Source organism: Chenopodium album, chromosome 6 (genome assembly GCF_948465745.1).
Source record: "Chenopodium album chromosome 6, dcCheAlbu1.1, whole genome shotgun sequence".
NCBI lineage: Eukaryota > Viridiplantae > Streptophyta > Magnoliopsida > Caryophyllales > Amaranthaceae > Chenopodium > Chenopodium album.
The window spans coordinates 2,093,675-2,105,314 of NC_137839.1; the positions used below are offsets into that span (position 1 = coordinate 2,093,675).

At 36.6% G+C, this 11,640-nt stretch overlaps 2 protein-coding genes and 1 pseudogene across 2 annotated transcripts; 2 read left to right on the forward strand and 1 right to left on the reverse strand.

Annotated features, from left to right (window-relative positions):
- Positions 1-2,929: 2,929 nt before the first annotated feature.
- Positions 2,930-3,963, forward strand: LOC145635541 (lachrymatory-factor synthase-like). The gene has a single exon (XM_081686847.1). The coding sequence runs from the start codon at positions 3,093-3,095 to the stop codon at positions 3,807-3,809; it is 717 nt and encodes a 238-aa protein (XP_081542973.1). The 5' UTR covers positions 2,930-3,092; the 3' UTR covers positions 3,810-3,963.
- A 23-nt stretch (positions 3,964-3,986) lies between these two features.
- On the reverse strand, positions 3,987-5,597 carry LOC145634238 (pentatricopeptide repeat-containing protein At1g77170, mitochondrial pseudogene; annotated as a pseudogene).
- Positions 5,598-5,955: 358 nt separating this feature from the next.
- Positions 5,956-11,595, forward strand: LOC145634239 (uncharacterized). The gene is made up of 9 exons (XM_081685661.1): positions 5,956-6,133; positions 7,063-7,508; positions 8,883-8,962; positions 9,072-9,170; positions 9,253-9,351; positions 9,424-9,522; positions 9,606-9,704; positions 10,048-10,210; positions 11,033-11,595. The coding sequence occupies exons 2-8, from the start codon at positions 7,112-7,114 to the stop codon at positions 10,150-10,152; spliced, it is 978 nt and encodes a 325-aa protein (XP_081541787.1). The 5' UTR covers positions 5,956-6,133; positions 7,063-7,111; the 3' UTR covers positions 10,153-10,210; positions 11,033-11,595.
- The last annotated feature ends 45 nt before the right edge of the window (positions 11,596-11,640 follow it).

Consider the following 11,640-nt stretch of genomic DNA (forward strand, 5'->3'; position numbering starts at 1 on the left):
CGTAAAATTAAACATCTTAAAAAGAAAACAAATAAACGAAGGATAATAAGTCAAGCTTGTTCGTGAACAATTGGATATCTTCTCAGTCAATGCTTAGTCAAAACTCGACTCACAAGATTTAAGCTCGGCTCGAGTTCGAAAAACTAAAGCACCATACTTTAAGTAGTTTGGGCTTGGCTCACCCCTAGGTGCAAATTTTTCCATCTATGTTTTCAATTTTTTAAAGCCCAACAAATCCTCTTTCAAGCCCAATTCCCATATTTTTATCGTCTAACAACTAAAAAGTAAAAACTAACAACCTATTTTCGAGATTACCATTTCAAATATAACCGCTAGTTTTCTCTCCCATTCAACGCTTAAACCTCCAAGAAACCCAGAAATTCAAATTCTCTTCTTCACAATCTCATTTCCGTACAAAATCAAAGCAAGAAATTAAAGAAAAAAGATTATACAACTTGGTATTTCGTTGATTTTTGCTTGGCTTGGAGATAAGTTTGCAGAATATTCTGATTAAGAAGTCAATCAAACAGGGTAATCTCTTATTCTCTGTAATTTTTTCTCTTAATTCGCATTGAAAATCTTTTTAAATTAAAAATATTGATGATTTTTAACTGTTTCTGAAAAGGGTTTTAGATTATGGAAAATGGGTTGTAATTTCATTTGAATTTGGATGAATTTTGTGGGAGTTTTCTTTCTTATGTTGTTCTGTTTTTACCCTTTTCTTGGTAGCAATTTCACATTTTTGATGAAATTTCTGACATTTGATTAAATATTTCGTATATATGTTATACATTTCAAGAAATTTTGGTAGAAATTTGATCATGGATGAAAAATATGTTCCTGCCATTTGATCATCACCCAAATTTGATCATAAATCATATAATTTCCCAAGACTTTTCTACCTAATTTCCCTGAATCACACTCTACAGCAATTTTCATCATTCTATTTCGACTCCGGTGGTACGATTATTGGGGCTGTATCTTCATTATTGTTTACTTGCATTTCTGTGAAAATGTCACTTTCTTGAGCAATTATTCTGATTGATTTTTTCTGATGTTGTGTTTAATTGCTGGATTATTTTTGCAGTAAGCAATGAAAGAAACTGGACTGAATCATCAACATGTTATCCGAAAAGAGAGGGGTGAAGGGTTACATATTAAGCAGATTGTGCAGTTTACAATCTTCTTTGTTGTTTGCTTCTGGTTGCTGTACCAGATTTACCACTTACTTCATGTAAGGGAAGACTATGGTTACGAAGATGTCGATAAGAAGGTACGAAACCAGCGGATAGTAAAGCTTTTCGGGCGCAAGGGGGGTCTCAGGCCATCTGACAATGCTGAGGGGATAAAGTTGTATGCAGTGGACTATGACATAGGGAAGAATCTCAAAATTGACCGCGGTTGGAAGTTTTTGGGGCGTAAAGGAGGTCTCGAATTATCTCAGAATGCTGAGGGGATTGAGTTGTATGGAATGGACTTGATTGGAGAAGCTGAGAGGATAAAACATGTAGCAGACGATGATGAAGAGAGAAATGTTCTTGATTTTTCTCAAGTAACTGATGAAGAAAATGATGAGTCATCTCAAATGGATGCTAATGAGACCTTAGACTTGAATGAGTTAGGAGAAATTTCAGCTAAAGAGGGTGAAATCCGGGAGGGGATACAGGAGAAAAAGGCGGTCAATTCAACCAGGAACGCGAGTAGAACACTGATATCAGAGAAAGATGGGATAGTTAAAGGTAGAAATAGAGCTGAGGTTGTGTCTCTAGTCAATCTTGGTGCTGTGATCTTGAAAAAAGATGATAACAATTATGAAGTTTTTCGGTTTAATGATGAGACTGGACCGCCAAAACATGATTCTGCACCATCTAGGAGGATCAATATCCAGGTTGAGGGTTCGATTAAGGGGAACGTTTTAAGGTTGAAAAATCCGAGCAATGGAATTGAATCATGCCAGAAAATTTCTCTACAGAATAGTACTGAAAAACAAAGGTTGAATAAGTATGACAGGAAGACATCTGATCATGAAGAGATGACAGACTCGAGTCACTTGACAGTAGTTGCTGATAAAGGACTAGGAAGCATGCGAGAACTGCTTCAGAGAGAAAGGTAGCTCAGTGACAGTCATCCTGCTTCACAGTCTATATAATGTAATAACTTTTCCATACAACTATACAAGACTACAAGAGTATGGTTTCGTATTATCTCAACTAGAGTTGTGTGTATAGAAGAAGTAATACCATTTTTGTATTCGCGTTTCACTTTGCTTAGACAATCAGCATTCTTTTGTGTAGTTTGGTGAGCCAAATTGGCAATTACAGTTTTACCTTGTGAACCAGAATCACTAATTGCAAATAATTGCTTATTCGAAAAAAACTAGTCCAATTTTGAATGTTTTAGTGCAATTTGATTTAAGCCATTCTTAGAGATACATATCAAAAATACTGGCTCCATTCAATATCAGGCAAGGTAAATGGGCTGTCAGTTCTTTGAGTCCACTCATTACACATTCTAATCTAACAAAGAACAACAAAATTAGTATCTATATGCATTTTCCGTGCAAGTAGGTATCAAACAGCAACAATATCAGACAACATATATTGGTATCTAGTTGGAAGTAGGGTAACAGCAGGATGTTGACGTACTCGTTTTACACATGTTTAATCTTTGTCTTCCTCATATCAGTGCCATACCATGATGTGTTGCTTCATATGCACCATCGAATTGAAAGATTCTTCAATGAGCATTGACGAGGTCCAATGAGGTATCAACATCATCACATGGATGATTGACTCATTCCATACTAGAAATAATCACGGGGTACATTGCTTCTAGCTCTGTTTGATTTGACGTAAAACATTTTCAATGAAAAATCATGGAAAACCATTTTGCAAATTAGTTTCCTTTGTTGGGTTCCTTACATGAATTGTTTAAGTGAAATTAAAAATAGGAGCGGAAAGGTGAGGATGGGTGCGAAGAAAGTAAAAAGGGGGTAAATTGGAAAATAATTTAATTTCCACCTTACCACCCCTTCGCAACCAATCAATCTAAAGCCTTAATCCCATAAGCGGGGTCGGCTATATGAACCAAACATGATTATTTGCAACCAAACAAAGGAAAATGAGGGAAATTTGGAAACACGTTTTTTTTTCATTAAATCAAACACACCCTTTATGAATAACTTGCCTCAGATTCAGGATATCTCAAACTCTTTGAGCTGGTTATATATAGATACTCCAGCACAATCAGCAGGCTCACCTTCAGCTTCAAACTCAGTCTTTTTAACAAAAGAAGTAAGAAGGTGTTATGTTATGGAAACTGTTAGTAATCAACCAAAATGGGAAGGAAAGGCACAGGCAGAGCTAGCCGGTGCTAAGGCTGAAGAAGTCTGGCCTTTCTTGGCAGACTTTAGTGGCCTGAACAAGTGGTTTCCGACTCTGAGCAAGTGTATTAGAGTAGAGGGTGTTGAAGGTCAGCCTGGCTGTGTCCGTTACTGTGCTGGGTTTAAGACCCACATAGATCATGCCGATGAGAACCATGTGAACTGGACTAAGCAAAAACTGCTGTCCATTGATCCAGATAGCATGACCTTTAGCTACTCGATCATTGATGGGAATGTCGGGTTCAACTCATATGTGTCTAAGGTGAGAGTGATAAGGCAGGACGATGGGTGTGCTATTGAATGGGGTTACGAGGTTGAGCCTGTGGAAGGGTGGAAACCCGAGAATTTGGATGAGTTTATTGGTAAAGGCTTGAAAGTTATGGCCAAACGGATGGAAGAAGCTCTCAAAGCTGGTGTTATAAACTAGTGGATTAACTCTAGCAATTAGTTAATTATGGTGTTTTATTTTGTTCCTAGCGTTGTAATTGTCGTCTTTGTTTTGTTTTAATCGTCGTTTGATCTATGTACTACAAATATTACTTGGAATAAAAACAACAATCACGGCATTGAAGATGGTTCAAGTCGATCTCATATTACTTACTGCAATATTGGAAGACAATAACTGTATATATCCAAAGAACACATCCCTTCCCATTTGAAATTTTTGTGAAATGTCAAACGACAATCAATTTATAGTGTAAAATGAGTTCAGAAGAAAATGGTAACTCTTTCAATTGATACTAATGGTCACAGAACTAAAACCTTGAAGCTTAGCTAATCTTCTCTGTTTCATAATTTCCCTCATCTTTTCAACCTCCTCCCACATATCTCTACTAGCATAGATGTTTGATAAAACCACGTAAACCCCATCATTCCATGGCTCCAGCTCGAGAAAATGCTTTGTTACCCATTCTCCCATTTTAGCATCATTATATTTCTCACTTGCTGCCAACAAACACCCCCAAATCACAACATTTGGCTTCATGGGCATGGATTCCACCATATCTCTTGCCTCCTCTAGCAATCCTGCTCGACCAAGTAAGTCCGCCATACATCCATAATGCTGCACGTTAGGCTTGATCCCATAAACGTTCTTCATCATATGAAAGCAACGTTTTCCTTCATCGACCATCCCACCATGAACACATGCACTCAACACCCCAACAAAAGTCACATGATTAGGCATCACACCAGCTTCTACCATTGCATGAAAGAACTCCATAGCTTCATTGGCAAGGCCATGTGTGGCATAACCTACTATCATGGAAGTCCACGACGACACATTTCGTTCATCCATTTTCGAGAACACCTCATAAGCCAAGTCCATCCTCCCACATTTCCCATACATATCAATGACTGAATTCATCATCAAAACATTTTCTTTGCCTTTCCATTTCACTTGAAAAACACATTTATGCAATTGTAGTGCTAGCTTAAAATCCCCTAACCCTCCACATGCCGAAACAACACTAATCATTGTCACACCATCCGGCTCAAACCCACTTCTCCTCATCCTCAAAAACACATCTAAAGCATCTCTAGAACGCCCACTTTGGGCTAACCCAGCAATAATGGCATTCCAAGAACCTATCTTTCTCTCAGGACTTTCATCAAACACCTTGTATGCATCCCCAAACTCACCTACTTTCACATACATATTAACCAACCCACTTTGAACAAACTCATCACATTCAATTCCATGAACAATTGCAACCCCATGAAGTTGCTGGCTTGTTTTCAAGGAGTAAGCTTGTCCAACAGCTTTAATGGTGATGGGCAGGGTATAATGATCAGGTAAGACCCCTGCTCTAGACATAGACAAGTAAACATGAAAAGCATAACATGGAGAGTTTAATCTAGTGTATAATCTTATGAAACTGTTCCAATAAAATGGGGCATTGTTTAATTCTAAGTATTGGGTTCTAATTACTTGAGCATGAATTTGATGAAGCTGAAGTAAATTTGTGCAATTTGATAACAAGTTTTGAATTTTCTCAGCTGGGTTTTGTTGGGGTTCTTGTAAAAATGTTTGATTGATTGGAAATTGGTCAATTGATTCAGATGAAGTTGCTGCTGCAATGTGAAGAAATATGGTGGATTTTGGCTGTGGCAATTTGTGGAGCCTTAGCGGTAAGAGAGGGAAAGAGATCATGCGTCAAAGTGGCATGTAATTTTGTGAACTTTGGGTAGTAGTAGTGTTGTATGCCCCAATAGAGCTGGGCATGGGACGAGCTAGCACTTTGGTCGATCAAGCACAAGTATTAAAACGGTTCGAGTTTGACTCAAGTTCGGATCTTTTTTTGCCAAGTCTGGCATGAGTTTAATGATCGATTTATGTGTTGGTCTGTTTATTTTTTACCAAATTGCAAAAAATTATGAATCATCAAATGGATTGTTGACATAAGTCACATAACACCACAATACCAGTCGTTCGAGGCTCGGAGCTATACATGAGCTCTTTTATATAGGACAAAAGCTCAACATGATACAACACGACCTTTATTGTACATGGACTTGCACGGTTAGCTCGCTCGTGCACTCTTGCTTTTTATGTTATCGGTTTTTTTTTTATTTTTATTTTTTTATCCACTTTTCAGTTTCCACTATTACGCTGTACCCCCTTCCCTCCTCTCTCTCTGAGCTTGCTCTCCTCCATTAAAGCGTGCTCTGAGCTTGCTTTCCTCCATTGAAGCTACCCTGAGTTCTTTATTGAAGCTGAGCTTTATTTCCTCCATTGAAGCAGTTCCTGAGGTAATATATAACTTTTTTCAATCAACGAATTTAGCTTCACATTATCGTTGATATAATAGTTCAGTATAGTCGATTTAGGGTTCTTCTAAGGTGCACTTTTGAACTATTGGTTATATTTACTCAAAATTTGGAAAGTGCAATTACGTTGGTATGCTTAAGCGAGAAGATTTTTATGTGATTTTTTCGAGCCTAATTTGATATTTGAGTCCAATTTGGTTGCTAATGTGTTGCATTTTTAGAGCCTAATTTGAAAATCGAATCCAAATTGGTTGCTAATGTGTTGCATTTTTAGAGCCTAATTTGATAATTGAATCCAAATTGGTTGATAATGTGTTGCATTTTTAGAGCCTAATTTGATAATTCAATCCAAATTGGTTGATAATGTGTTACATTTTTAGAGCCTAATTTGATAATTCAATCCAAATTGGTTGCTAATGTGTTGCATTTTTTAGCCTAATCTAGTCTACAAGGTTTTTCTTCCAGCCTTAATCATATTGAGGCTATTGAGCTCGAGCCGAGCCTAGTCCTATTTGGACTTGGCTTAAAGGTTTAACTCTCCTCTTAAGAGGTTTGATGATTAACTAGGCTTCACTAGAGTCACTACCATTGAACCACTTCAACCATTTAGCCTAATTTCGTAGGCGTTTGTTTATAGCCCTTTCATGTTAAAAATGGAAAAACTACGGAAATGGGCCTTTCTCCCTGGCCAGGGCGGCTGCCCCTCCGTCCTTTGTTCAGGGACAAGCCTGCTTTGTACAACAACAACAACAACATCGAAGCCTAATTCATAAATTATGGAGTGGGTTGCATAACCAATTGACCATGAATTACCTTGCATTTGAGGATATGCATAATTGCATAAACATGTAATCTTTTCACCCCTTGGGTTGAGTTTTTTTTAGTGAAGTCTCTATGTGTATATTTTGTAGTGGATTGCATCAAGTTATCGAAAGTCGAGAACAAGTTGAAGCTGAGTGTATGGCATCTTGGGCTACAGCAACCTTGCCTCTTAAAGAGCTTTCTTTGTTACCTGTCGTTTCTTCTAGAACAACAGGAGGTACTTCATGCTGCACGACAGGCTACCTTAAACCTTTAAATCTTAGAAGAAATGGAATTGTCCGTCCTTATGTGACTCTAAAGTACTCAAATGGAAGAGCCAGCGTGGTTGGCTCAAGGCAGACTCCTGGCAATTCAAAAGTTGAGGTATGGGAAGATCCTGAGGACGGAAGTGAGAGTGACTATGATGATGAAGAGCAGGAAGCGGAGGAAAATGATTTGGATTTTGAGAGTGACTGGGAAGAAGATAAAGACTCTTCAGTTGAGACAATTACTGGAAAAGATGAAGAAATGAAGTATGAGGTTGAACTCGCAAAAGGTTATAAATCTTTGCTCCTTTTGTTTTGTTTTTCTGTAACTAGCCCCGTCCCTAAAAGCAAAGCACTAGGACCACATGTAACATGCTGATGAAAGAGTAAAGCAATGGGAGTACATGATGACTTTAAAGGAAATGAAGCATTTTTTAGGGCATATTCTCAAGAACAATATGGTGCATACTTGTAGGGAATGCTGAATGTATATGTTTTAATTCAATTCTAGTACCCCACTGAGATTCTGTGTAATACAGGATGTAATAAGGAGAGATAGAAGAAAGAATATATGACAGTAAGTTGGAAAAACTTAAGCACTCATCAAGTAAACATTTCACAATTTAAACAAGTTGGAAAGTTTTGTTTGTATTAAGGGATATCATGATATGTGCAACTTTCATTACTGATGTTATTGCATGTTACAGAGTAAATAAAATAAGTATGTGGGTCACAAAGGATATGATCTATGTGTATGAAGTTAACCAGAACATATGAATAATTTATGGTACATATTAAATTATAATGAGTTCATTACAATTGAGCTTTGCCACCAGAATTACAATCAGTTAGTAACTCATGTGAGACAAATTATATTGAAACTAAAGTGGATTTATAAACCATCATTTCTGTTGTTGCTGCGGAATAGTCAATAATGGCTTATTCGGTTTGTGAAGTAAGATTAGAAACATCTGACATGAACCATCATGCATGAAATTTGAGGCAGTAGAACTTAACAATCGATTTAATAATTTTGGTTGTTATTAATCAATCTATTTATATGGTACTTTTTCTAATCCCTACTCTACACAAGGTTAGCCTAAAACACGTTTGGATCTTTCCAACCATTGTAGGTATCCATACTGCATTTTTTGTTGGTCTCATGCACCAAATTGTCGTGGATTTAAACTTTTTGCTGCTGTTAAATGAGTGCACTAATAATTACAAGGAATCAACTCTTTCTATTTGTTTGTAGCATTCCTGCTCATTTAAGAGAAGCAAGTATGCTTGTATAATGTGGGTAGACCTTGCACATTCCTGAAAGTATCTTGTAGGCTTGTAGCATATTATGTATATATATTTTGAGACCTAGTTAAAAAAAATGTATGTGGCTGATTCAATAATGTTTCATGATGTCAAACATCTTATGTGTTCGTGTTCTTGTATTCAAAACAATTAGGATAAACAAGTCCCATTTATCTTTGTAGATGGTATGCTTAAGGAAATAGGTTTAGGTATATATGAACCTCCATCTTTGCAATGTTACTCATTGTTTGAGATTTTGAAGCAGCTTTATATGTTTGATTTATTTGAGTATTTTTTCATGTTTAACATCACCCAGAATTCTTCTTGTGTTGTAAACATTGACAATGACTGGTCTTCAGAGATTGAGCATCTCTTGGAACCAGAGGAGTGGCTAATTTTGCAACAAAATGCAGCTCCAAATCTTGAGAAAATATCAACTGTAAGTATTTGGAAGTATCCAAAGCTATCCCTATGTTGTTCTTTGAATCTGTTTGCTTCCTGGATTGTAGATTAGTTCAAGATTTTCTGAATTTTTAAATACTGTGTAGGCAAAATGGAGTCCTCTTCACAGCCTAGCATTGTCAGGACAAATTCATTTTCTTGACCAGCTACTTGAAAATGGTGTCAAGATTGATCTTCCAGACAAGGTCAGCTTAATTTAACATGTAACATTATCTCTGGCTAGAGTAGCTCTTTCATGGATTAAATTATCAAAGATTTTATGAGCAGGATGGTCTGACTGCTCTACATGTCAGCATTATTGGTAAGAAAGAAGCTGTTATTAGTCATCTCATAAGAAAAGGTGCCAATCCTCATATTAAGGATAAGGTAAATCTTCCCTTGAATGTCTGTCTGTAGACTCTTTAACTTGCAGAAATAACTATATGCTATTTGCTACAGAATGGTGTCACCACTCTTCACTATGCAGTTCAAGTTGGTGCCATACAGACTGTGAAATTACTTATGAAGTACAATGTAGATGTGAATGCCTCCGATGATGTGAGTATGAATTTGTTTCTTGTCCTGCATTGTTTTGCATCTTAACCGAGCTCATTAACTTTGTTTCCAATTCCCAATAACAGGAAGGGTGGACCCCCTTACATGTTGCCATGCAAAGTAGAAACAGAGACATTGCAAAAATCTTGTTAGTAAATGGTGCAGATAAAATGAGGAAAAATAAGGTAAATCTATTGACATTGTATCATTTAAAAATCTAATAGCTTGACACGTATGATGTGATCCACATTCTTGGATTCATTGAACTTCCATGTGTCTGTATATTCTGCATTTTGAAGAGATTGATGTCCACCTAAAATGACCTTAACCTTCATTTACTCTTCTCTACTATACTAAGCTAACTCATGGGGAGTTTATTGTCCACATAAAAAACCTCAAATGCCTTTACTTTTTATGTACTCTTTTAATATAGTTGTTGTATGTGTTTTTGAATTTTAAAGCCGGTATCATTTGCATTTTGATCTAATTTAATACTAATGGATCTGCCTGTACTCAATTGTATTATAGGATGGAAGGACACCTTTGGATCTGAGCATAGCTTATGGAAAAGACTTCAAGGCGTATGATCTTACTAAGTTGTTGAAAATGATGACTGCTAACAGAGATCTGTAGCTGGTGAACATGATTCCATAAAGTGTAGTACATGTCAAACATCCTTCAGATATTCAAGGTATTTGATTCTCCCATGGATATCAAGGTTAATTTGTTCATCCTCTACATTATAATTCCAAAAAATAATAGAAGACTAAGGGCAGTTGTAATCTTATATATTTTTTTTATCTATTTATTTTAGTGGGCGGAAGTATTCTTGGATGTGGTTGGGAGACATAGGTCAGTTTTAGACCAACCATTAGGTGCTGGGGTTGCTTTTGATCATCTACTTGGCCAATTTGAATGTATCATAGTTTCCTTTAATCTGTTTATGCATATGCAGTCAGCATTGATAAGCAATCATCACTTGTGCATATCACCAATTTCACTCTGACTGTGTCGAGTTAATAGCTACTTCATGCATTTAGTCTATTTATGTGCTTATTTGGAGCATATAGGATGACCCCTATCCTGCAAAATCCTCTATGGCTGCTTGCATGTAAATCAGGAGTGTCATTTGTCCAAGATTCTGTTGAAGATTTACTCTGTATATGTTTTACAAGTGACTGTTATCTTTTGCCTGCTTCTTTTTGTGCCATTAAAACTTCAATACCTTTTTATTTAATTTAATAGACACTAAAGCCAATTAGTATAACTTTGAGGAGGTTTGTTACCCTATACTGTAGGCTATAGGTTGTTAGTAATTTGCAGTGTGCTATACTAAGAATCGGAGCAGAAAATGAGGGCTTACTATACATATTCTCGTCTACATTCCTGCTAGAGTAGTTTTATTCTCTCCCTCTATACTCTTGACCTACATGCCAAATAGCAGACACTTACATGATGTAAGTTACATCATATCCAGATGATTTAAAAGTAATTTATTTTACTGGGTTGCCAGGTTGTTGAACTACAGGATTTTCATGTTTCTATTATGCTGGCTTGCTGCTGATAAGGCTGTGCTTTTGGTTTAGAACTGTCTAATGTGTTCAGAATGTTTCTGGAAACTGAAACTGTACGTTGAGAATGTCAATCTTGTGCACCAAATAGCCAGTTGTTAAAGCAGGCGACATGAAGATCATCCTAGTGTACAGCATCTATCTTCTTTCAAGTGTGTACAAAGCCTGCAGCAGCAATGGCCGCCCGTGCAAAGAAAGACTGAATAAGAACATTACTGAGGGCTGAGGCTCCCCAAGATTGTATCTTTAGCATTGTATGCAGAAACTCAGCTAATGTTACAAGGATATACAGATACTGTGGGTATTGTCAATTATGAAAAGTTATTTTTGTTGTTTGGCAGATGAGATGATTTTTTTTTTTTCTTCTTATTTTTTTTATTATATAGAAATAAGTACAATATTAAAAATCGCTTATTCGCTTGATATGTAATTGTTTTTTAAGGCATGAACTTAGAGTTTTGGTTTAATTGTATTCAAGTAGACGACTACAATACATGTTTTGTGATCCGTACATGTTTTATGATCCGTAATTATGACTATGAGAGTGTAA

Coding starts and splice junctions, on each gene's coding strand:
- LOC145635541 (XM_081686847.1), top strand. CDS start 3,093: ATGATTATTTGCAACCAAACAAAGGAAAATGAGGGAAATTTGGAAACA.
- LOC145634239 (XM_081685661.1), top strand. CDS start 7,112: ATGGCATCTTGGGCTACAGCAACCTTGCCTCTTAAAGAGCTTTCTTTG. Junction 7,509..8,882: donor TGAGGTTGAACTCGCAAAAG/GTTATAAATCTT, acceptor ACTGGTCTTCAG/AGATTGAGCATCTCTTGGAA. Junction 9,705..10,047: donor ATAAAATGAGGAAAAATAAG/GTAAATCTATTG, acceptor ATTGTATTATAG/GATGGAAGGACACCTTTGGA.